Source organism: Mus caroli, unplaced genomic scaffold (assembly GCF_978045245.1).
Source record: "Mus caroli unplaced genomic scaffold, Mus_caroli_1 scaffold_18, whole genome shotgun sequence".
Classification (NCBI taxonomy): Eukaryota; Metazoa; Chordata; class Mammalia; order Rodentia; family Muridae; genus Mus; species Mus caroli.
In genome coordinates, this window is record NW_028227273.1 from 49,091,238 (window position 1) to 49,116,811 (window position 25,574).

At 51.5% G+C, this 25,574-nt stretch overlaps 2 protein-coding genes and 1 non-coding gene across 7 annotated transcripts in view; 1 reads left to right on the forward strand and 2 right to left on the reverse strand.

The window, feature by feature from the left end:
• Nucleotides 1-12,687, reverse strand: Mrpl14 (mitochondrial ribosomal protein L14). 2 transcript variants are annotated; one of them, XM_021149949.3, is made up of 3 exons: nucleotides 12,625-12,687; nucleotides 2,682-2,772; nucleotides 1-459 (listed from the first exon to the last, which is right to left on the reverse strand). In XM_021149949.3, exons 2-3 carry the CDS (start codon nucleotides 2,750-2,752, stop codon nucleotides 93-95), a joined length of 438 nt encoding a protein of 145 aa, XP_021005608.1. In that variant the 5' UTR covers nucleotides 2,753-2,772; nucleotides 12,625-12,687; the 3' UTR covers nucleotides 1-92. The 2 variants fall into 2 exon arrangements, with proteins under 2 accessions (XP_021005608.1, XP_021005609.1); XM_021149950.3 differs by lacking the exon at nucleotides 12,625-12,687 and adding an exon at nucleotides 11,988-12,093.
• The window catches only part of Tmem63b (transmembrane protein 63B), a 26,542-nt gene continuing 13,138 nt past the window's right edge, over nucleotides 12,171-25,574 (forward strand). Inside the window, exons 1-10 of one of the 4 annotated variants that reach the window (XM_021149947.2) lie at nucleotides 12,171-12,299; nucleotides 18,683-18,865; nucleotides 19,081-19,160; nucleotides 19,395-19,433; nucleotides 20,404-20,494; nucleotides 22,617-22,654; nucleotides 23,779-23,921; nucleotides 24,010-24,061; nucleotides 24,199-24,307; nucleotides 25,025-25,095. In XM_021149947.2, the coding sequence (XP_021005606.1) occupies nucleotides 18,707-18,865; nucleotides 19,081-19,160; nucleotides 19,395-19,433; nucleotides 20,404-20,494; nucleotides 22,617-22,654; nucleotides 23,779-23,921; nucleotides 24,010-24,061; nucleotides 24,199-24,307; nucleotides 25,025-25,095 (782 nt within the window). In that variant the 5' untranslated portion in view covers nucleotides 12,171-12,299; nucleotides 18,683-18,706. The other 3 variants (XM_021149948.3, XM_029471106.2, XM_029471107.2) reach the window with 3 other exon arrangements.
• Trnaa-ugc (transfer RNA alanine (anticodon UGC)) lies at nucleotides 22,285-22,366 on the reverse strand. The gene has a single exon. It is a non-coding gene; the product is annotated as a tRNA-Ala (tRNA).

Here is a 25,574-nt window from a genome sequence, read left to right on the forward strand (position 1 = left end):
TTGGAAGAAAACATACATTAAAACATTTATTCTGCTCCACGACACTGTCACCAGTGTGGCAGGAATGGCTGCTCAGCCCAGAGCCGCTCTGCTCACACAAAGTTCTGAGCGATGGCCAGGACCTTGGAATATTCTCCTTCCCTTCTGCGAAGGCTGGTCGGGATGGGTATTTTAATTCGAGTCCCCACAGGGTTGCCATTGTCCTCAATGAGGACCACGTTGTTGGAGTCAAACTTTGGGGTCATTCGGGAGCCGGGCATGCGGTGTCCCACGATGAGTGCTTTCTTCTTCTGCCCCCTGATGGCTAGCAGGATCTGGTCGCCCACCTTGCCCACCCCACTCTTGTTATAGACGTGGATGCACCGGGGTGGCCGATGGTATGGGGTGTTGCCCAGGGCGCTGTTGTCCACTACTCGGACCCGAGTCATCTTCTGGATGGCACTGAGGCTCCCAGAGGTGCTGATGGGAGAGAAAAAATAAGTCTGACAGAGATCTCTCTGGGCCCCGGAGAGGGCAGGAAGGTGCATGTGGGCTACATGCATATTCATACATGCATATACATACATGCATATGCAATACATGTACACACTGAGCAGAGTGACCCAGGAGCCAAAACAAAAAGTCAGGGGTTGTGAAGTCTAACTACCCACTTCCTTATAATGGAGAGCTTCTAAGATGGTTTGCTGACAAATACCTGTAATCCTAGCACGTGAGAGGCTGAGGCAGGAGGATCACAGGCTTGAGGCCAATCTGTGTTACTCTCTCAGAAAACCAAGGGCTTCTGTTGGTGTCAAGACTCCAATCTTTCTGTGACAGGAAACTTGATGGCATACGTCATCTCCAGCCTTTGCTTTCTGAAAGTCGAGGGCTAAAGGCAGCTCCACAGGCTGCCTCGCCCGGCCAATCCTGCAGAACCTGCTTCTCCAGGTCCTGCTTCCCTGTTCTCAGAGTCTGGGAACCTGGAGACGCTATTCTGAGGGAGCCCTGACACAACATGGCAGAGACTAGAAACTGTCAAGATGACAACCTTTAACACGAGCAAGGGGGCTTCGTCGTGTGCTTTTTTGAGATGGGTCTTCTACCTTGCCAAAGTCCTGAGACCGAGCCTCCAAACATGGGGAATGGGAGTACATCTTGTGGCACCACCACCCTCCAAACCCGTTCCTCTTCAGAAACAGAAAAGTATCAGGAGCAGATCCAGTCTTGCCACCATGGCAACTCCACCACCCGGTAGAGTGATGTTCTCTAGCACGGTCCCAGGGCCTCCCTCTTCCCAGCATGCCTATCCCCATGGCTTCCTGCTAGCGGCTCCACCTCCAGGCCATGCCTCTGCTTTGTTGAGCCTTGACTTTCCACTGCATAGCTCTCTTCAACCCGTGCTCCTCGCACCGCAAACTCAGGAGGTCCCAACTGACCTCCTGCCCGGCTCTGCCAGCCACTCCAGTCCTGCAGCTTCTCCAAGAACGCCCTCGGGGCCTGGGCAGGCTGGACTCACTTCCCTTCTAGGTACCCTCACATTCCTCCCTATCGGCTCTACTCAGACACATGCATGTGATGGTAAGAGGACAACGGACAGGCGCTGGTACTGTCCCTCCACCACTAAGGATGGAACTCAGTCAGGTCACCAGGCCTGGTGGCCGCCACCATCACAGCTGAGCTGCTTTCCCCACGCCTATCACTTCTTCTTAGAATAAGTTTGTTTCTGAGAGAGGCCTGCCTTGAGAACTCTTCTCCACGAGAAGCAATTTTCATTCATCTCTGCAGGGTGAAGTAAGAAAAGGTAAATGGGGTCTCAAAGGGAGGGCACTGAGGCTGGGGTGGGGCTACCTTGGCTTGGTAAGGAAGCACAGACCGACAACAATCATGCAATGTTCTCATTAAAGGTTAAATTTGCTGGGCTTCGTGGTCCAAGAATGCAATCCTGGCTACATAGAAGGCTGAGGCAGGAAGATGGCAGGTTCCTGGGTCATGTGGGCTCCAGGGTGAGATCAAAGTCAGCTTGGGAAACTTAGTGAGATTTTGTCTCAAAATTACAAGTAACACAGACGGCTGATAGCATCCGCCTGTAATCCCGGTGCCCAAGAAGCAGAAGTGGGAAGAGGCTAGCCTGGTCTACATGGAAATGTCTAAGCTTGCTATAGCTGTACAGTAAAACTCTATTGTATATAGCAAACGAAGACAACAAAAATCAAAATAAAAATGTAAGACAAGGGTTGGAAACCATGGATTTCAGTCCACAGTCATGAAAAAAAAAATAAATTCACTCTTAAAAGAGTTTGGGGTCAGCAAGATGGTGGAGCAGATGAAGATGCTTGCGACCAAGCTCCAAACCTGAGCCTCATCACACTGTGGCGAGAACCAACTTCTGCAAGTTGTCCTCTGACTTCCATGTGTGTACCAGTACCAGGACACGTGCATGCCCACACACACACACACACACACACACCAGCAGCAGCAGTGACAGGCTCCGAGCAGCGCTCTCTAAGGAACTGGCAGGGACTGGAAACGAACAGATTCCACCACAGGCCACTCTTTCCTCCCATCTGCCCAAATCCGTTCCCCATGCTAACCCCACCAGCTCTCTGAGTTCCCTCTTCCATTCTAGTCACCACAGGATTGGGCCAGAGAGGCAGGCTTACCCGGGAACACTTCTTAAGACCAAGATGTTACATATTACTTACCTGAAGCAGCGCTGGCTGAATGCTCTGCTGACATGGGCAAAAGAGCCCCAAAGCCCAGTAAGGGCAGCCATGGGATCCCAAGATGGCAAACCTGCAGGAAAGGGGACAGAGGCTGTTTGCTCTGGGGACCTGTGTGGGAGAAGACACTGTAGCACAGGTCCTTTAGTCACTAACTCGGAATCTTGGTGCTTGAAAGATACACGGATGATTAGACAGAACTCCAGCTCCCAGTTCTGCTGAGTCACACTCCCCGCAGGTCAGCTGTAACAGACCAGCATGGAGAACACCCACCGCCCTCACCTTCCCCAGGCAGCAGAAAACACGGGGCCATCAGCATAACTAAGTTAGCCACAACTTCCCAAGAGGGCCACAAAATTGAATGCCATTTCCCTTCTTGACCCCGGCGCCTTCTGAACGCGTACCATTCAGCACCCAGGAAGAAAGCAGATTAGCCAAGCCTGGAGGCACAGGTCTGTAATCCCGACTATTCTGAGTTGGAGGATCCACATTCCACACCTGGCCGGACTAGAGAGTGAGCTCATGTATTAAAAACGATTAAACCGCCGGGCGGTGGTGGTGCACGCCTTTAATCCCAGCACTCCGGAGACAGAGGCAGGCGAATCTCTGAGTTTGAGGTCAGCCTGGTCTACAGGGTGAGTTCCAGGACAGCCAGGGCTACACAGAGAAACCCTGTCTCAAAAAACCAAAAAAAAAAAAAGAAAAACAAAAAAACCCAAAACTATTAAACCAGCCCATACCCAGAATCCCAGCTTGTAAAAGGCCGAGGCTGGAGAGTGAAGAGCTCAAGACCTGGTGAGTTCCAGGCCAGCCTGGGCTACACGAGACCCTGACTCAAAGAAATTAGTAAAGACAAAACAGAACATGGAGCTGGAGAGATGGCTCAGTGGTAAGGGCACTAGCTGTCCTTGCAGAGGACCTTCTGGTCTCCTTGGGCACCAGGTACATATGTAGGTAAACACTAGTGTGCATAAAACAAAAATCATTTCTTAAAGGGTTGGGAATATAGCTCAGTGGAAGGGTGCTAGCACACACCCTGGGTTCAGCCCCTAGTGCTGAAGTGGGGTGAAAATGTTGCCGATCTGAGCTGCTTCCTAAGCTGCCGGTCACGTATCACCCTTCCCCCAAATATGAATGCCAGGACACCTGTAGAGCCCAAGGTCGGCAAAGTAGGGCCAAAGCCACCCTTGCCAAGGCACTGACCAAAGTCTATATTTGGGTGAGTCTCCCCCACAGCATGGAAAAACATCCACAGACAGGAAAGACAGCTACAGCATCTACGAGTCAGGAGTCCAACTCATGGAACTTGGCTCTGTTGCTTTCTAGCACAAGCTTACACTATACAAACACACACACACACACACACACACACACACACACACACACACACACGCTGAAAGGTCCTGCAGGGCATGAAGCATGGTGAGGGATACCACCCAGGCGGGGATCCCAGGTGTCAGCAGGCCAGCTCTTCCATCCAGGTGCCTAGCAGCAGAGGGCACCGCTGGAGAACCCCGCAGAGCCATGCCTGTGCACTGGAGTATTTGCACACAGCTTTGCTTAGTGAGGCTTCAAGGCACCACAGATAAGACTATTTAATAAAGGTGGCGGGAGAATTCACCACTCACTTCCACATGGGAACATTCCACAAATGCCAGTCACTTGGTGCCTCTGCACATCCCAGCACCTCAGTGTTCTCCTCAGAACACCTGTGAAGTGCTGTGCTACTCTACAATCAGAAAACAACCTGACGAATACAGCAGCCAACCCGGGCAATCGGAGCGCTGGACAGATGAGCCCAGCTTTACTAAGGTCCTGTGCAAGTCCCCAGGCATGAGCGACGCAGAGGACACAGCCCAGGCTGCGTACCCACTGCATACCTATCAGCTCTCTTCTTCCCGTCTCATTTCATAGAAGAGGAAACTGAGGTACAGAGACTTTTAGTGATCTCCATTGAGCCCCACAACGAGCCTTAGGACCTCTGCACCCCCAGGCTTTGAGTTGTCGGATGCCTCTGCTTTTTGAACCTTTGCTGAGGCAGTTATATCATGCCACATACTAGGCTAAATGCTGTGCACTGGCATCTCATTTAACTCACAAACACTACTGTGCAGTGTATACCATTACTGACCTCTCCCCCCCTTTCTCTCTCTCTCTCTCTCTCTCTCTCTCTCTCTCTCTCTCTCTCTCACACACACACACACACACACAGCCACCAGAGGATAAGTTGACCAAGGTGACACAGGGGTGGGTGACAATTTGAGCCACAGTAACCAGCTTCCTGAACCGTCGCCACACTTACTCAAACGAAAGTAAACATGGCAGCCGTAAATATTATTTCTCCACAACTCTTAACAAACTCTAGTTCCATCAAGAACACTGGCATTTTCCAGGTGTGGCACACGCCCCCAGTACTCAGGAAGCCCAGGCAGAGTTTGAGGCCGGCCTGGTGTACATATCAAGTTCCAGGACAGCCAGGGAACCACAGATAGACCTCAAAAACCAAAACAACACTGACATTACCTGTTCACTTGGATCATAGGTGCCTCACTGCCTGCTGAAGGGCTTGAAATACCAGGTGAGGAGGCCCCCTTTCAGTCTGACCTAAGGTTCAGCTGTGTACTGTGCTGGGAATCTACCCAGTACCTTGACTGTGTCTGGAGAGCACTCAGTGACTTCCCAGCCCCCATCTAAGATCTAAAGACAATCTGTGGTACAGGGAGCAAAAGGACTCATGCTCTATGTATAACTAAAAGAGGGTACAACCCACCACATCTCTGATGGGCAGCCAGGTTGTGCCTCAAACCCCAACCAAGAGGTGCCCTCCAATGCCAGCAGGCCCTCAGGCCCACTCCCAGACGAAAGCGACTCCCTGGCAATTCAAGATGACTCGAACGCAGGCCACATTCTTGATCCTGGGGTCACAGGAACTTCACCTCTGCACTGGGCTCTTAGACTCCTTGCAACTTACTACCCCAAATTCAGAAATGTAGGACACCTCAAATGGCCAAGGTACTAGGAAGGCAGAACTTTGTGCCCACCCTTGAGCACAGGGGCCATTCCTACAGAGAAGTCTTCAACTTTTTTTGTGTGACAGGGTTTCTCTATGTAGCCTTGAGTATCCTAGAACTCACAGAGATCAGGCCGACCTGTCTCTGCCTCTGAGCACTGGGATTAAAGGTGTGTGTCACCACTGCTTAGCTTCAAGTTTCTAAGGAAAAAGTCCATGATCACTTTCAGTTTCTAAGGTATCTGGTACTGACTGTGACCTCTGACCTCAACCACAGCAGACTTAGCAGTGAAGAGACAACAGTATGCACTGCTGTGACCTGAAGGCACAGTCGCAGACACTCACCTGCTTCTCCCACACTGGGAAAAGATCTCAGGTCCCAAAAAACAGTAGGAGAGCAGTAAATAAGTTAGGTGCCCCCCATACACACTGATGCGACACAGGGACTTCATAGGGAACCAACCCCTCTAAGGGTCCCCTGGAGCCAAGCTGGTGCTAGTGGTTGGGGAAGCCTCTGCTTTGTCTGCAAGGCCCTGGAAGTATGACCCAGTGTAGTGTGAACACTTCCCATCACTAAATAACTGCTTCGGATGGGGAGGGGTGTGCTATGGGACAGCAAGGGACTTCAGAGAAACTCTTAACAGGCCTTTGTGTTATCTGCTAGCAAGAGTTCATCCTGTAGACAGGCTCTGAGGCTTGGAAGACCCTGGCACACAGAATGCTGTCTCTTTCTAAGCCTTGTTTGCCCAGATGGTCCTCAGTATTTCTTCTATGACACTCCTTTAGATAGAGCCAGGTTACTGTGCGGAGGTGGCCTTTCCTGTGACTTCCTGGTCAACTCGGAGTATTATCTTCCCATTTCAGAGTGTGACTCAAAGGGCAGGGTAGAGATGATCTCATCCATGAGAAGCATGCCCCTTTCCCATTTGGTTAAATTTCATTCTACTGCAGAAACACAGAGAGCAGGGATTTCACAGTGCAAGGTGTGCACTAGGCTCGTCCATACCCGTACCACTGGGATGCATGCTCCATGGGGCAGAGACCACTACCTGCCCTGCTTAGTTAGTGCTCTAGGGTAGAGAGCAGCTATTGACACATGGCTACAGCTAAGGGACTGTCAAATAGAGCCCAGAGTGCCCATGTGTCCGTGTGTGTGTGCTGACTTCTTTCTCTTTCTCTCTCGTTTTTTTCAAGATAGGGTTTCTCTGTGTAGACTTGACTGTCCTGGAACCTGCTCTGTAGAAGACAAGGCTGGCCTCGAACTCAGAGACCCCCCTGCCTCTGTCTCCTGAGTGTTGGTATTAAGGGCGTGGGCCACCACGCCTGGCTTGACATTTCATGCATCCAGGCTTCTGATGTCTTAGCGAAGTAGTTTTCAACCTATGGGTCATGACCTCTCTGGGGTCAAATGATGTTTTTCATAGGGGTGCCTAAGACCATGAGAAGACACAGATATTTACATTACAATTCATAGCAGTAGCAAAACTACAGTTATGGAGTAGCAATATAAATAATTTTATGGTTGGGGGGCGGTCACCACAATATGAGGGTCCCAGCATTAGGGAAGTTGAGAATCACTGCTTTAGAGGGTTCTTTTTTGTTAGGTCCAGTGGATTTTTGCTACTTTTCATACCTACGGCTAGAAGAACAATCAAGGAAGCACCTACACTTGGTATGCTTTGGGGGGGTGGGTGGGGAGCACCGTTACCTGCGGATATTTATTTATTTATCATGTGTACATCATGTAGAGGGCAACTGTGGAGTCAGAGCTCTCCTTCCACCTTTACTGGTTCTGGGGAGCAGACTCAGGTTCTCACACTTGTGTGTAAGAATGTTGCTAAGAATGTTGCTGCCTAGCTGAGCCATCTTTTGCAGGTATCACTTGGGTTTTGAATTTCAGTTACAAAGTAACCAGCAAAATGTCTCGCTATACAATTCAGCAGTACAAGGAGCATCACAGACCTATACATTGTTTCCAAGCCAGGCCGGCTGGGCACACACCGTCTATCCCCGCACTCTGGAGCAAGGATGCAGAGGAGAGTCACCTTTAGCCTGGGAATTCTAAACCAGCTTCATTTTACAGAGTGAGACCCTGTCTCCAAAATCAAACAAATACATCAAATTAACAGCAAAAAGCAAAGGCCTGGCCACTTTGAAGACCACCATCCTCCCATACGAACCCTTCCCTTCATTTTGACCCAACAAATACTCCTATTGGTTGCTTAAACACTTGTTATTGTTCCCCCTCCCTCATTCTCTTTCAGTTTATTTTGTGTATATAGTTTAATCTCACACAAGTCTAACATGTTGCAATTCTCAAAGTATCCTCGCCAGAGCACCGTCTTTGATGATTTCATTCCTTTGGAGCCATTGGAAACAGAAAAACAAAGACCAGGTACTTGCCTGAAGGAGGCTGGCTCAGCCAGGACTTGCATCATTTTGCAGGTGTAGAAATGAAATCGGAAATGGTACTACTGCTTGTCACTCCACCAAGGCTATAAGGCAACCGAGTCCAGACCAGAGCTCAAACTTGCTCCTACTCCAGTATACTCTGTAGGGCAGGGCTATGGTTCAAAGGCAGTTCTACCCACTAAAAACTCCACCAAAACCAAGTACAAGTTCAAAGCAGCCTGGGCTACAAGAGACTGTCAAAAAGCAAAGAAAACAAACAGCAAGGCCTGGCGTGGTGGTGCACACCTTTAATCCCAGCACTTGGGAGGCAGAGGCAGGCAGATTTCTGAGTTCAAGGCCAGCCTGGAATACAGAGTGAGTTCCAGGACAGCCAGGGATACAGCCAGGGCTACCCAGAGAAACCCTGTCTCAATAAGAAAGAAAGAAAGAAAGAAAGAAAGAAAGAAAGAAAGAAAGAAAGAAAGAAAGAAAGAAAGAAAGGAAGGAAGAAGAAAGGAAGAAAGGAAGAAGAAAGGAAGAAAGGAAGAAAGGAAGAAAGGAAGAAAGGAAGAAAGGAAGAAAGAAAACAGCAAACCAACCAAGGTCGGTGTGGTGGGTCATTCCTATAATAACAGCATTTGGGAGGCAGAGGCAAGTGGCTCTATGTGAGTTCAAGACCAGCCTGATCTACATATCGAATTCCAGGCTAGCCAGGCTTACATAGTAAGATCCTGTCAATAATAATAATAATAATAATAATAATAATAATAATACCACAGCCAGCACAGCCCCAGGCGAAGCTGAGGCCGGTTTGCCTCACCTGCCCGGGGTGAGCTCCCTTTAACGACATGAAGACCGGTTTCTACCTCAGCTGCCACCGAACTTTTCTCAACTTGGTGTACAGTTTATATCTTATGTTTAACGTAACGACGGCAGTGGCAAGGATCCAGGAATAAGATGTCAGGGAGCCTGAGGAATGCAGGACAGCAAGGTTAGAACCGGAGAGGAAATGCTACTGGCAGGACTCATCTCTCAGCGCCAGCCTCTCCTCTATGAGAAGTCTGTGACCTTTAAATCACGTCTCCAGGTCTCAGTGAATCGTGGACAAACAGGGGTCATCGGGAAGAGTAAGGCCACTTCGGTATCAAAGTGCTTTAGCTTCGTTTAGGAGAGAGACCACTCGGGTCGGTCGGGGAATCCTCTGGTTTACAGAGTAAAACAGCTGGTTTCCCATGCTCGGGGCAGGAAGAGAGGTCTCACTCCTCCATCACATGGCTCCCCCTCCTCCCTAGAAAATCACACAATCCTCCAAGTCTTCTCTCGGCTTAGAAGAGACACAGGAAAGTGTTTCCTGACCTTCTGAGGACATACACGATTTTTAAGAGTGTTTTGACAGGGGAACTCCCTCCCTATTTCCCTACTGACACCTCCTCTGGGCCCGCACATTTTGTGACCCAGAACAACACTGTGAGCCCTGAATCACAGTCCTTTCTTGAACACTGACTATAATTGTCAGCATACCTATAAAATTATACCAGATAAACTGAAGTGGGTGGGGTGATGCACACATTTAATCCCAGCACTTTGGAGGCAGAAGCAGAAGGACCTTGGGTCTCACATGAACAGACAAACCCAAAAATACAGGCTTCTTGAGGCCTTCCCAAGCTCCCATAGAACCAAGTAATATAAACAATGGGAAAATACATTTGGTCGTCCACATGAGACAGTGGACATCACTGTCCACAACAGAGGAGCAGATCAAGACAATCTTTAAAGGATTTTTGCGTTAATCCCAGCATTCGGGAGGCAGAGGTAGGTGAATCTCTGAGTTTGAGGCCAATCTGGTCTACAGAGTGAGTTCCAGAACAGCCAGAGGTACACAGAGAAACCCTGTCTCAGAAAACAAAAAACAAACAAAAAAACAAGAACAAAACAAAACACAGAAAAATCAAACAAATAAATGTAGTTTTTAGTGAAAAAGAATCTTCTATATAATGTTTTATATAAAACAGGTTATCCATTTTACCCACAGGGCTTGGATGTGTCTTTCCTGTGGGACTTTTACATAATTGTATTAATTTAGGTGTGTATTGATAGAAAACTAGCATGAACCATACTCCCTGGAACAATAAAATTCACTTTGAGGCCAAACAGCACTGATAACAGCACTGATAATAGAAGATGGAGGGCCTGATAAGCTGATTTGGGGACTTCTGGGGATCACTGGAAGATGTTTCTGGAATTCTACTATTCTAAAAAAAAATAATAAAGTGGGAGTCTGAGCCTCTGGGCTCCTGAACCCATTTCTCAAGTGGCACGCTGTTATAGGATATATGCCACAGTTAGATGCCCAGAATCCTGGATGATGCAAAAGTCCATAATCTTGGTTTTGGAACGCTTTGTGCCACCACAGGTGTGCCACTAATACCACCAGCCCATCAAAACCTGTTTCCTCAATACAGCTTCTCAGACCCAGACATACAGTCCCCTGCCACTAAGCAGCCTACAGTGACAGTCCCAGGCAGTCTACCTACAGCGGCAGACGCTGCTCCATCTTGTTTCCCTTACCACCACCAAAATCCTCAAGGTTGGGGAATTTGTATGTTTGGTTTGATTTGTTGAGACTTGGTGTCAGGCAATCTCTAGCTGGTCTTACACAGCCAAAGCAGCTTAAGGATGGCCCTGAACAGCTACCTACATCTACGATTACCGGCAAGCCCCACTGATGGCCAATTCCAATGTGCTCATTACTAATACTACCAACTGCATCTTCAGAGGATTTAACTGACTAAAAACTCAAGCTGAGGAAAGCGAGAGGTATACAAGAGATCAATACTTTCCCAAACTTTTCTACAACACACAGAAACAGTAGAAGACACCTAATACACCCCCATGCCCTTGTGTCCCAAGACAGAACACCTACTGTAGACACACACACACACACACACACACACACGATGGCCATGATCTACTAAACTGATTTCCAAGCCACTCATGGAAGTGTCTGAAAGACACTTCAACAGACCAAATCTTAGAGCTGCAAACCCCCAGCTACAAAACGAGCAGCTGAATAGTCACATACAGCAGACACACTGACCAGGATGGTAGTGTCCAATCGTGATGCAAGACCCTCCCTGGGTGCCACCATTTCCCATGTAATCCAAGGTGATCCAGTCTCAGCTCTAGGGACCATTACACAGTCAGTTCCTCATCTAAGTCTCAGCGTGTAAAGCTCACTTACTGCGTACAGCGGGAAGCAGTATTTCCTCTGTCCCCTTTAAAACCTCGAAATTTAACAGGTGGTATCTGTCGTGTCTTTGTATTCGAGATGTGTGGTGACATACAGAAAAGGGGCGTTCCGCCTCTCCATCTCTCCAGTCTTAACCCCACCCCCCACTAGGAAAGGTCTTTGGTGAACTGAGAATACAGGGAATCCCCGGGGCAAAAGGAGTCATTCAGCCTGACAGAAGCGAAAGCAAGGACTCCCTCTTTACACCACAGAAGTTTCTAGCAAACTCATCTCCAGGCCTAGCAAGAGAGAGAAGCAGATAAAACTGCAGGAGACGCGTCAAAGCAACAGGCCTAGCCACTTAACCCAGGCTAGATCGCAGCCCCCATTCCCCGAGGCTCTACATCCCGAACCTGGATAAGCAGATGGGCGCATCGGGGACGCGTGGGAGGCGCGGACCCCGAAGCCTTTGGCAAAAAGAAGGCGAGAGGGTCCAGATCTGAGGCCTCGCGAAAGGTGAGCACCCTTCTCACTTGACTCTGGGTTTCCAGTATGGCCTGTCCTCACCCCTCCCCGACAGCGCTTCCCCTATTGCAGAGAAGAAACCGGGAGAAGCAGCGCGAGAGGTGCGAGGTGTCCCCCTGAGCCCCCACCGTACCGCGTTAACAGCCTGGGAATCTCCCGCCACGGACCCCAGCTTGGCAAGACCCCGCCCCGCACGCTGCGCCTGCGCGCCAGGGGTGCTCCGTGAGTGCGCGCGCACTTTCTACGTGTGCGGCGTGGGGGCGGGTCCTACGGGAGCCCCGCCCTCGGGCCCCCCTCCCTCCTTCTGCTCCCCCTCCCCCACGCGCTGCCGCGGCCGCCGCAGGAGCCCAGAGCTCTAGCCGCCCGGCGACTCCCCCTCCCCCTCCCCAGCCCCGCCCCGCCCGGAGCCGGGGCTCCCGAGTCGGAGCCGAGTCTGCGCCTAGGGGTGAGTACGCGGACCCCTCCCCAGCACCCCTTACTTGGCTCATAGGATCTCACCACCACCCCAAGGAAGGAAAAAAAAGAAAGCACCCGGACTCAGCTGCGCGTCCCCTCCCTTCCACCTCCTGCGGGACCCAGAGGTGCCCGGGCCCCACGGGACCCAACGGAGGCACGCTTTGTCCCCAAACCCGCACCGTCCCTGCCAGATGTGAGTCCTCCCACCCCTGTCGGGGCTCCAGATGTGCGCCGTCCTCTACCCCCGCCCCGCCGGAATATTCCAAGGCGTGGGACCCCTGCGTCCCGGCCCTCGAGTGCCACTCTAGTTCCACCTGCTCCGTCCAGGTGTGCGGCCCCTGCGCGGCCCTGCTCCGGTCCCAGCTGCTCCCCAGCCGCCGGCGCCGCTGAAGGGGAACCACCCGCCTCCGCCCCCGAGTTTTGCATTCTAGGGTCGCCAAGTCCGATGCCCTCGGTCTCTCTCTCTCTCTCTCTCTCTCTCTCTCTCTCTCTCTCTCTCTCTCTCTCTCTCTCTCTCTCTTTTAATTCGTTTTCTTGTTGCTGGGGACGAAGCCGGCCTCAAGCAAGGGGTTCAGGCTTGGGCAAAGGGCAGGGTTCGAGGTGTTAGCACCAGACGGGTAGCTGCCCCAGCCCTGGTGGGGACTGATCTGCGGGCTGGAGAGGGCGGCCGGCCCGGGGAGCATGTCCTCTCCTGCGCCCCACACAGAGCAGTTCATTCATGAGCCGCCCGGGCCTGCGTTGGAGGGTGCGGTGGGGAGAAGATTCAGACGCGAATCCGGAGTAGGCAAAGGCCCTATTGAGGGGGAGGGGGCGCGCTTTGTCCCTCCCGGCCGTCCTGACCGCCTGGTGCGGACTGTCCCAAAGCTTGTCGTTGTGTTGCTCAGAAAAAGCAAGGATGCCCGGGAAGTGGGGAAGAGAGGTCAGAGGGGCTGGCTGCCCTTGGAGCTTTGTGCTGCCACCCGCCTTGGTCCCCTGATCGGAAGTCTGGCGGCCCGTTGCTCAGAGGGGCTTGGGGCTCTGCTCCCTACCCAGTACCACTCCCTGACCCTGAACCTCCTCCCGGTCTGCAGTAGTCTGGGGTGAATGAGATTGTATCCAACGCCTCCTGAAGAGGGGCCCACAGCCCTCTGCCTTCCAGATATAAGAGAGAAGGGGAAGGGGAGTGGCTGCCAGGCTCAGGTGGTGGCTATGCTGGCAGCACCTTTGTCCTCCCGGGTACCAGAGGGTCTACGTCCTGGCATGTACCAGGTAGCACATGCTGGGGCCTGCTGTTGAAGTCTTGGCCAGAGAGTGAGCGAGTAGGTGGGTGGGGATGTTTTGAGGCAGAAGATAAGTCGTGAAGAACCCCTTTTTGGCATCGGTACAAATTCCTTCCAAGTACAGCAGAGTAACAGAAAGCCGGGTTCAAATCCCAGCTCCGCTGTTCTTTGAGCTGTGCGACCTTGGCAAGTTACTTAACCCATCTGAACCTCCATGTCTATCTAAAAGTGTGATTTAGTTACTGCCACCTCCTTCCGAGGCGCATCTTTGGGATCCAATAGTTTAATGCAGGTAAATAGCCTGGCGCTCTGCCTGACAGTTGATCGATTATAATGGGTTCACATCTCTGAACTTCCTGACCTATCAGTTTCCTCTGGAGTCCCACCCCACCTACTGCAGGTGGATGGGGGTACATTCTGGGACTTGGTGACAGAGTCCCTAATATAGAGGGAGCTCCCCCTCCACTGAGGAGTTCTATTCCTTTCGTGCTTTATTTTGGTCTTAACCAGTCTTCCTCCACTAAAGCAACCTCTTGGAGTCTATATCATATTAATAACAGCGGTTTTTGTGTTTTATGTTGTTTGAGATTGGGATGTCATTAAGCCCAGATTGGCGGTGAACTCCTAATCTTCCTGCCTCCGTCTTCCAGGTGCATGCTTGCCTTCAACAGCTGGGCCTTTCTTGTGGTGGTTTGTGTTTGTTTGTTTGCTTGCTTGCTTGCTTGTTTTACGAGCTGTGAATTAGAGTTGTGGTGGTTTGTGTTGTGTTGTGTTGTTTTGTTTTGTTTTTAATTTTATTAAATCTTTCAAGCAGCCGCAGGGTTGAGTTGTCTCCATTTTATAGGTGAAGGCCCTGAGCTGGTTAAGCACCCTTTCCAGACTAAAAGCCAAGTGTGCTTCATCTTAGGGCTCTTGGTCCTCTTCCCCTGCCTTAGGGCTTGAACCCACAAACCCCACACTTGAGTCAGGAATCAGCTCCATGCAAGACGAAAGGCAAACCTGTAGATTTAAGGCATGGCGTTCCTCAGAGCTGGTCTGACAGCCCTCTGAGCCTGCTAGTGGAGGAGCCCTATTGGCAGGAGCAGCGAAATGCCTCGGCCCATCTCTGGATCTGTCACAGACTGCTGTGTGACCTTCCTCAAGTTATTTGCCTTCTCTGTGTGTCAGTGGCCTGTTGGGGTTGTGAGGGGTGGCAAATAGCAACATTTGCAGGGTGCTTAATGGAGTAATGCCGGGGACGGAATAAAAGCAAGACAGGCAGGTGTGGTGGAACACTTATTTGTGTCTTGACTTGGAGTCAAGCCTAGGAGGCTATATCGCTAAATCCTGAAAAGATGGGGGAGGGAGCCACCTATGGATACAATGATATACCTTTGCCTTTCTCTGAGTTCCACCAAAGCCAAGCAAAACCTTTGGTATTTGTTACAGATTGGAAGACCGATGCCCGGATGGCATACTAAGAGTTAATTTAATGTTCACTGGCTTTGTAAGAACCTGAAGAAGCCCTAAACTCTACAAGGAAAACAAACAAAAATAACTTCTAACCTATAACACAGTTTTTATTAGTGAAATGACAACCTTGATTTGGTTAAGCTAAAATTCGCCCCCCATCCCTATACAATACCAACTTCAGTATCCAACTAGAGAAATGGGCTCACAGCTGGCTGGGTATGTCTAGGTTGGGAGAACCTTCACCTGCTACTCCTATCCTTTAGCTCCCCAGTGCTAGGCTGGATTTGAAAGCAGCTGCCCTGAATGACACAACCCAGCAACCCCACCCCTACAGTTAAGTCAGCCTGTCAACCAGCAAAGCCACCAGCCCAACTCCACCTCTTACCTACCCCGTGACCTTGCCTGGCTCCACTCCCTTCTCTGGTCCCTAGTTCCTTCCTGTGGATGGGTGATCTGGGTGTGCCTTGCTCACCTCGGGTGCAGGGGAGGATCTGTGTGTTCGATCCTGGGGAACTCTCGCCCACAGTAACAGAGCCACATCTTGTAGAAGCTCCCAGAGTGTCCCATCTTCCTTCAGAGTAGGGAAGACGGAAACAGGAGGATGTCATTGAAGGAGTTTGGACAAGGGGTGGGAACAGGCACTGAAGTACCTGGAGTTCAGAGAAGTCAGGACTGGAGATATAGCATGGTTGATAACATGCTTACTTAACATACATGAAGCCCTAGGTTGGATTTCCAGCACTTGGGAAGTAGAGACAGAAATTGAAGGTCATCCACAACTTCATAACAAGAGTAAAGCCAGTCTGCAATATATGAGACCTTGTCTCCAAGAAAATAAAAAGGTGGAGGTGCAGGGGAGAGAAGGGCTAATCGGGGTCTCCCTCCCTAAAATACCTATGCCCATCCTTAACCAGTCCTGGAGCCTGTGTGTCTGTGTGTCTTGTGTCTTAATTTATACACCGAGACACAGACAGACAGACACACACACACACTCCTCCATTCAGAGGCCACAAGTCCCTTTAGTTCTGCACACTATCATGTAGTAATCTAGCATCCTGTGCAGACAAGATCCACATATGACCACATTTACATACCTGAACATATGTCAGCACTGGACTGCTCTTGTATTCACTAGCCCAAGAACAAATAATAAGCATTTTATTTATGAAACATCAATATCTGCAGAGGATCGTAATTCGGAGATCAGCCTAGGCTACATAAAGAGACCTTGGTGAGAGACAGAGACAGTGCCCCCTCCCCCCACTGTGGCTACATTGTTACCTCTCTGGGAGAGAGCCATTCTGGTGTTTCTTTGTTACAGATTGGAAGAGTGAGGCTGGGCTACACCTTCATCTGTTCTAGGCCTATCAGCAAAGTACTGTTGTGTTCAGAGAAGGGTCCCAGCTTAGGTAGAAGTTGACTTAGGTTTGAATTCCAGCTTCTATCATTTTATTGGCAGTGAGACCTTGTGGGAAAGTACTTAGCCTTTCTGGGCCCAGTACTCACATCTTCAAATGACAGGATGTTTGAGGATTAAATGTAGTCATCTATGTTATTCTTTGTTTTAAAAGATTTAGTATTTATTTTATGTGTAGTAGTGTTTTGCCTGCGCATGTCTGTGTACCATGTGGGTGCAATACCAGCAGAGGCCAGAAGAGGGTGTCAGTTCTGGAGCTGGAGTTCACAGTTGTTAGCAGCCCTGTGGGCACTGGGAATTGAATCCTTGTCTTCAAGAGAAGCCAGTGCTGTCATCTTAAAACAATGGACACTAGATAACTAGTACTTGCTACAGTGATTAAACTCATGTGGTTTTTTGTTTGTTTGTTTGTTTGTGTTTTTGGTTTTTTGAGACAGGGTTTCTCTGTGTAGCCCTGGCTGTCCTGGAACTCACTTTGTAGACCAGGCTGGCCTTGAACTCAGAAATCCGCCTGCCGCTGCCTCCCGAGTGCTAGGATTAAAGGCGTGCATCACCACTGCCGGGCTCAACTCATGTGTTTTCAAAGGCAGCTTTGGGCCAGAAAAAGGAGTTATTCTCTGCTCTGCTCTGAAGCAAGCTTTGCAAAGACTCCTTTAGACCAAGAGAAACAGACAAACAATGCCCACGTCCTCGCAGAGCGCTCCTGGCTCCTGCCCTGAGTGATTGGATGTTTGAATGGGAAGAGGGGACCCCAGAGGTGCTAGGTCACCCTAGGGGGCTAAGGGACAGACAGTTGTTTCCAACCTGCTAGTTATCTCTTCTAGGTTTGTTGTTCTCTCTCTTTGTCTGGTTGCCTTTCTTCCCTAGGGGCCCTACCCCAGGCAGACTGTCCATGTTGTCAGCAGAAGGGGCCCCCAGGGCCCCAGAGTAGGGCCGGTGGGAGCTGTGCTGCTGTGGTAGCTGTCTCTGCTGCAGCAACACTTCTTCAGCCCGGGAACCTCCCCAGGGCCCTGCTCAGCTTTGTCCCCAAGCCCTTCCAGAGCCCAGGGCTCCAACTGGCTTCCCCTTCCCTCCTCTCCTGCCCTTCATCCACTCAGGGCACAAAGGCTGTGGCAGGGCACCAGGCAGGCACTGGGCAAGACAGTAGTACAGTGGTTGCTGGGGGCCTTTAGAGGCCTCGCCCACTCTTCCCTCTCTTTTGCCAATGGAAAAGCTGGCTGGAGGGCACAGCATTCCCAGCCTGCTCTGCTCCGTGGACAGAAGCATGGCATTCTGGGAGTTGTAGTCCTTACACCCCTCTGTTTTCCCCCTATACAGCTAGTTGGAGAGAAGGGAGGAGAGCTGGGCTGGAAATGTGATGGAGAGAAGCAGGTATGGCAAGGGCCAGCGTGGTGACACAGACTCTGACGTTTGGTTCGTTTACCTGCCTTCTAGCATAGTACTCTGCTCCGAGGACACAGGAGCAGCTCTGATGCTGAACATCTGTTTAGAAGGTGGTTATGTGGAGGAGGTTAACAGAATTAAAACCTCTAAGCGCATTTGATCATTCCGGTTCTCTTTTCGTATTTTCCGCTTGAACTTAGCCAAAAGGCAGAGAAGTACCTGCTCCCTTTTAATTCTTCTTTCATTTATTATAGTCACAGAGATTGAGTTTAGGGCTTCTTCTGAGAAGATCAGAATGTTGGCTCTGGACTCTTATTCTCTGGCATAGAGACAAATCTATACCCATCATTTTAAAATCTATTTCCATTGCTTTATATGTATGAGTGTTTTGTCTGCATACATACATACATGTGTGCACCACATGCATGCCTGGTGCCTGCAGAGATCAGAAGAAGGCATTGTATCCCCTGGAATTGAAATTATGATGGCCATGAGTCTCCATGTGGGTGCTAGGAACCCAACCCAAGACCCCTGGAAGAACAGCAAAGCTCTTAACCGCTGAATCCTCTCTTCAGTGTCCACCCCTCCTCATTTCTGGGGCTTAAAAGAGATTCTCTCTAAGATGCTAAGATGGGGGTGATGCTGGGGTTAGGGTCAGGCTGTGCTGCCCTAACCTAGGGTAGAGTCATAGCCAGAGGGCCGTGATATAAATCCATGTGACACACTCGTGTGTCTCTAGGCTCCTATTTCTCATGAGCAATGCCACCCACTGAGGCAGCTGGTCAACCCTCCCTGTACCCACCTTGCCAGGCCAGGGTGGGTAGGGGATGAGCCCAGCTGACTGAGTTGCCCTCTGCCCAGGAGGACCATGCGGCAGTAGCAGCCATGCTGCCGTTCTTGCTGGCCACACTGGGCACCGCGGCCCTCAACAGCAGCAACCCAAAGGACTACTGCTACAGTGCCCGGATCCGCAGCACTGTCCTGCAGGGCCTGCCCTTTGGGGGCGTCCCCACCGTGCTGGCTCTGGACTTCATGTGCTTTCTTGTGAGTGACCTTGTACTGTCCCCCACCCTTGACACCCGGGCCCAGGACATCCCCTGCAGATATCCTCCACCTCTCTCCCAGACCCAACCAAGAAAACGGGATTGCCGCTTTCCAACTCCTGTCCCTTTCTCCAAGCCAGGGTGCTTCCTTTTAAGTTAAGGTTCTGACCCCTGGCTGTAGACAGCTGTTCCACTTGCCTCCCCCTTTGCCCTCAGGCCCTGCTGTTCTTATTCTCTATCCTCCGGAAGGTGGCCTGGGACTACGGGCGGCTGGCCTTGGTGACAGATGCAGACAGGTAAGAAAGAGCCCGAGCCTGTCTCCCTCTGCTCGGTACACAAACATCACACTCCACGTTGCCTTTGGGAGACGCCAGCCTTCCTCCGTCCCCTCTGTTGGGGGATGGACAGGGACTAGTAGACCCTGGGCCAACACGGGATGGTGTGAGGACCTTTAGTTGGGCCTCTGTCCCACACCGGTCCCCCAGGCCTCTCATCTGCTGCACCTAACCCTTTCTGTTCTCTGTCCCCAGGCTTCGCCGGCAGGAGAGGGAGCGAGTGGAACAGGAATAGTATGTGGGGCATCAGCCCCCTCATCCACACTAAACCTGCTTTCCTTTTTTCTTCTTTTTCACGCTTCTCTCTTCTCTTCACGCCAGTTGCTGGGTTTTCTCTTTTGCAGTTCTCTCCTCTGCAGGCTCATGCATCAGATTAACGCAGGCGGTGGTGCTTTGCAGAGCAGGGGGCACCTCAACTTGTCTCTGCCTGATCCTGGTTCAGTTCCTCCTCTTAGGCTCCCTGCCTAAGAAAATCCCCTCTGTGTGTACCCCTGCATGCTCAGCCTTCACTGGCAGGGGTGAGGGACCTCCCTCTGGGAACTCCCTAGACAACCCCCAGCACAGTGATGCAGAGACAAGATCGGGTGTCACCAACAGCTTCCTAGCCCCTAACAGCTAGTTCTTCATATTTCAGTCTTTCTTGCTCCGTCTGGAGGCCTGGACTGGGCCTTGCCCAAAGAGCGCTCCCCCGCCCCCCCCCCCCCGCCCCCAATTTGTGGCCTTTTTGACTCCTTGTGGTCTCTGTCTATAGGACTGGAATTGGAGCCGTGACAGCTAATGGCTTGGGGCAATAGAGGGGAGGGTCCTGCCCGAGAGATATCTTCCAGTCTTGCCACCCCTATGGGTTCTTCTGGTCCCCGTGCCCCCCCACCCCTTCTTTTCCCTTTTGCTTTAGGGGTAAAACAGTTTCTGTTGCCCACCTCCTGCTCCCCCTGCTGGTCATCTTTGGAACTGCAGGGACCTCTAACATTTTGCTTCCACCTCTATTCTGGGCAGTGATGAAGACACCCTCTCAATTAAGGCCCACTCACCAGTGATCCCTAAAGCAGGCGTGTTCGAGTGAGGCGTGGGCAGGGGGAGATCACTCTTGCTTCAGCCTCTGCGCTTTCTGTGCCTTCTTTAGCCCCTCTGGGTGTTCATAGCTGGCCCTCTGAGGCCCACACGCCCCCTCTCACCTGCCTCTGCTGTCTTCCCCACCCCCCAGTGTGGCATCAGCTATGCATGGGGACAGTCACGACCGGTATGAGCGTCTCACCTCCGTCTCCAGCTCCGTCGACTTTGACCAAAGGGACAATGTGAGTGTCCTCCTTTCGATTTCCTTGGGTACACAGCCATAAGGTCAGGGACACTAGTATGGACTTCTCAGCATAGGGAGTGACATGCTAGCTATAATGAGCCTCGAAGGTCTGTGCAATAAAACTTAGACACCATTTATTAAAGCTCTCCTTTTCTTTGAATGTGGTTTTAGAAATTATAATAAGCCTTGAGGGTATATGCAGTAAGACTTAGACACCACCATGTTACACAGAGTTTGCAGGCTGGTGTCCATGCACACAGGGACATGCTGCCTTGCTGGGGGTTAATGCTGACCACAGCAGTCCCCAGACCTCTTTCCATCAGATCAGGTGCACAGAAGTTTCCTGCCTGGTCCCAGGCAGGATGCTAATCCTCACACCCTGAGGTGGCCCTGGTCAGCCCCGTTTGGGCTGGGGCTCCTGAAGCAGCCTTAGCAGAGATGCCTGTTAGCTTTCTGAGACTCCCAGAGTATGTGACAAGGTACCCCTGCCAGACAGAGGTGTCTGATGGCCCCCAGGCTTGAATGGAGCTCAGATAACCAGTCCTGTGTCTTGGCCGGAAGGCACACTCTCCCATCCTGGACCTTCTCTTGGTAGAAAGTAGTGTAGGCCCTCTTTCTAAGCATCCACCCACCTGCAGACAGGACTGAGAGGAGGACAGGGAGAGACCTGCAGCCCAGGGACCCTTGATTTTGGTTCCTCCAAAGTGGACTAGGAGACAGAGTGAAGAGTGTAGGCACCATAGCACACCCCTCTGTTTTTGTTAGCCTTGATAATTTATTTTTGTAGATTTTTACATTGTATGTGTGCATGAGTGTGTGTGTGTGTGCATGCACGTGCGTGTGCACCCCTACTCACCCATATATGAGAAGCAGGAGGACAACACAGCAGCACACGTGTGAGATCAGAGGACAACTTACGGGATCAAGTCGTCCACCTTGGCAGCAAGTACCTTTGACTTTGCTGAGTGATCCATCTTATCAGCCCTGCTGTTTCTTTTATTTATTTAATCTATTTGTATAAGTTTAGCATATATGTACATATGTACGTGGAAATGTGTACATTGTATGTGTGAAGGTCAGAGGACAACTCTCAGAAACTGACTCTCTCCTTCCACCACATGGGTCCCTAGGATTGAACTCAGGTTACCAGGTTTTGTGGCAAGCCCCTGTACCTTCTGAGCCAGCCTGGAAGCCTGCAAACTCTTCTTATTAGCTAGAAATTTGGAGATCTCAGTGCCTTCCTTGAACCCCATCCCCAGCTGGCCCATGGAACCCCAGAGTTTTATAGATATCTGCATCTCCAGATTGTGTGCATCTCCACATTGCATGCATGTGCGTGAGTGTGTGTGTGTGTGTGTGTGTGCATACGTGCACATGTATACAGGTACACGGGAGGACAGTGGTCACCTTTGACTATTATTCCTCAGGCAGTATCAACCTTGGTCTGTTTGTTTGTTTGTTTGTTTTGTTTATTTACCCACCATAATGCATACACACACTCATGCGCACACTAAGCTATGTATAGGGAGGACAGAAGACGGCTTGGGGAAGTCAGTTCTCTCCTTCTACCGCCTTAGATTCCAGAGATCGAGCTCCAGCTATCAGACTCGGCAGTGAGGACCTTTAGGAGCCATCTTGACAGGCTCACTTGGTTCTTCTGAGACAGGGTTTTTAACTGGGACCTAGAGCTTCCTAATAGCCTAACCTGTCTGACCAGTGAACCCCAGAGATCTCTCTCTATGCCTCCCCTGGTCTGGGAGTGTATACCACCACACCCTGCTTTTTTTCTGTAAGAACCGGGGATTGAACCCGGGTCCTTTTGCTTGCAAGGCAAGCACTTTACTAACTGAGCCACCCCCCTCATTCCCACTCATATACTTTCATTTTTTTTCAGTGCTAGAGATAGAAACCAGGGTCTCACTCGCTCTAGGCAGAGGCTCTCCCAGACACATCCGTGGTGATCATGGGGTTTTTCTTCAGGTGCAAGGGTGGGTGTAGGGGCTGTGTCCATGTGGTCATAGGCTGCAGATAACTCTGAGAACCTGATAGGTGGAGCTAAGTGGGGGCGGGGTCAGGTTGGTAGGCTGGGATCTCCAGTTGTGGCCCCTCTGTTTCCCCAGGGCTTCTGTTCCTGGCTGACAGCCATCTTCAGGATAAAGTAAGTGAATGGTCTGCGCACTCTAAAGAGAAAGAAACAGAAACCTCAGCGCCTGTCACCTCCCTCTAAAAACAAAGCCCAGCAGCTTTGAGGGCCTTCGGGCTCCTAGCCATTGCAGTACCCTGCGCCCTACTGCAAGAGGCCAGGCAGTGGGGGCCCAGCCTCTGCTGAACACCCCCTTCCCCCGTATGCTTATTCCAACCCACCCCCTTCTCTGTGACACCCTGCACGAGGTCAGCCATTCCCAGGTCTACCAGCCCTGGCCACAGCTTGATTGAGAGCAGGGGCCGGAGCCCCCACCTCAGCCTCTGTGCAGCCGGCGGGTAGGGGCAGCAGGCCGGCTGGAAGGAGCTAGACAGCCGCAGGCAGGAGCCAGCAGCCAGCAGGCAGAATTCAGGAGATCCAGCCAGAGTCCACAGGCAGGCAGTGAGCGCACTGAGAAAGGCAGGAAGCTGAGACAGGTCAGCACTGGGCCCCTAACCACGTTCTGGGCCCGTGGCCATGGGAGCTCAGCCCTGGTAGCCTTAAGGCCCTAGAAGGAGCTGCTGCTGCCCACATCCCAACCTCCTCCCATAGCATCCCTCCTCCTCCCATAACATCCCTTCTCCTCGCCCCACCCATTTCTGTCTTCCATCTTCCTCTCTTTTTGTCTCCAGTCCCAACCTTGCTTTCTCTTTTTTCTCTTGCTCTTTTTGCTGCTACTCTCAAGCTCTGTAGTTTCCTCCTCCTCCCCCTCTTCCTCCCCCTCCTCCCCTCCTCCTCCTTCTTTTCCCGCTCCTCCCCTTCTTCCCTACCCCTCTTCCCCTTCCTTTCTCCCTTTCCTCCCTTCCTCTTCCTTTCCCCTTCTCTCCCTCCTCCTCCTTTTCCTGTTCCTCCCCCTCCTCCCACTCTTCCTCCTCTTCTTCCTCCTCTTCTTCCCCTTCTTTTCCCCTCCTTCCTCCCTCCCTCCCTCCCTCCCTCCCTCCCTCCCTCCCAGGAAATTGGGATGGGAAGTTCTGTCTCAACACCATTACTACCCCATCAGCAGGGGTGGCTAGGGTGGCTGGGGGGTGGGACAGGCCAATTCCAGCGTTTCCTCTGTTGCTCTTAACCGACATCTTCTGTCTGCCTTCCGTGACCTGCAGGGACGATGAGATCCGGGACAAGTGTGGGGGCGATGCTGTGCACTACCTGTCCTTCCAAAGACACATCATTGGGTTGCTGGTTGTCGTGGGCGTCCTCTCTGTAGGCATTGTGCTGCCTGTCAACTTCTCAGGGGACCTGCTAGGTCAGTGAGGGCCAGGTGGCTGGAGTAGAAGGGGGCAGAGGGCGTCCCTTCTGAGCCCACCACCATCCCCCTTCTTCCCGCCCTCCAGAGAACAATGCCTACAGCTTTGGGAGAACCACCATTGCCAACTTGAAATCAGGGTGAGGCCGGGCAACTCTGCGGTGGGGTGGGATCTGGGGTAGGAGCAAGAGACGGGAGGCCGTAGAGACACAGGGACCCAGCAGAGGTAGACCCCGCTGACGCAGTGACCCATGTGTCCTGTGCACACTCCCCACAGGAATAACCTCCTCTGGCTGCATACCTCCTTCGCCTTCCTCTACCTGCTGCTCACGGTCTACAGCATGAGGAGACACACCTCTAAGATGCGCTACAAGGAAGATGATCTGGTGAGGAAGTGCAGCCTGTCTTGGCTTCCCGATCAGCCCTCAGGGTGGCCACTGGAGAGTTGGGCTATCTGGGTTCCCTCCTACACACGGGGTAAGGGTGCCTCTCCAGAGGACCCGGGCAGGCAATGCCTTCCCATGCTGTGCATGGCCCTGGGGAATGGCCGTGGCTGGGAATAGTATCAGATGGTTGTGTTGTCGCCTTACTTGATGAGGATGGTAGAAATATTCCCTCAGCTTCTATCGCCATTTACCCAGCCTGGACCAAATGCTAGTCACTGTGCTAGGTCCTCAAGGTTTTTTTGGTTTTTTTTAAAGATTTATTTATTTATTATATGTAAGTACACTGTAGCTGTCCTCAGACACTCCAGAAGAGGGAGTCAGATCTCGTTACAGATGGTTGTGAGTCACCATGTGGTTGCTGGGATTTGAACTCTGGACCTTCAGAAGAGCAATCGGGTGCTCTTACCCACTGAGCCATCTCACCAGCCCGGTCCTCAAGGTTTTAAGTATCACCCACCCACTCAGGGGTGGCCCTGAGACATCCCCCCCCCCCCTCGAAGAAGAGCTACCCCATGGCCCTTCTTCTTCTTTAGGCTTCTATTACAAACACTCCCGCTGAGACCTAAGGCCTGCTCCTACTCCCTGGCCCCTCCCTGTATCCTCTGGCTCACCTGGAGCCCACCCACAGGCAGATAAGCCTGCTTCCCTCTTCCCCAGGTCAAGCGGACTCTTTTCATCAATGGAATCTCCAAATATGCAGAGTCGGAAAAAATCAAGAAACATTTCGAGTGAGTAAGCAGCCTGCCCCACCTCAGGCCCACAGAGCCTGTCCTGTCCCTCAGCCCCAAGAAGATCTTTGCACCCCTGGACTCGTACTCAGCAGTCCGGGGCACAGGCTGAGGGGAGCAGATCAAGGAAGACCTCACATGGCGAGCCAGGCTGATCTCCCACTGTCACTGAGTGACAACTAGCCCCTTGGAGAACTGGAGAGTCACTTGGGGTACAGCCCATGTAAGTTAGCAAATGAGAGGACTAGGAGGGACTCCTGAAGAGTACAGCCTGTGGCATTGTTTCTACCTCTGGCTTGGACTGGGTCGTGGGTGGTTGGCCCAGGGTCCTGAGGTGGCAGCTTCCTCAAAATTAGCAGTAGCACTTTACTTGGTGCATATACAAAGGTTGTGGGAAAGCTCGTGGGCTCTGGTGGCATCTGAAGGAGTCTGAGGAGGTTGGTTTTGTTCCTCAGCTTCTCTGGCTCTGTAGTTCAGGT

Coding starts and splice junctions, on each gene's coding strand:
- Mrpl14 (XM_021149949.3), bottom strand. CDS start 2,752: ATGGCTGCCCTTACTGGGCTTTGGGGCTCTTTTGCCCATGTCAGCAGA. Junction 460..2,681: donor TTCAGCCAGCGCTGCTTCAG/GTAAGTAATATG, acceptor CTCTCCCATCAG/CACCTCTGGGAGCCTCAGTG.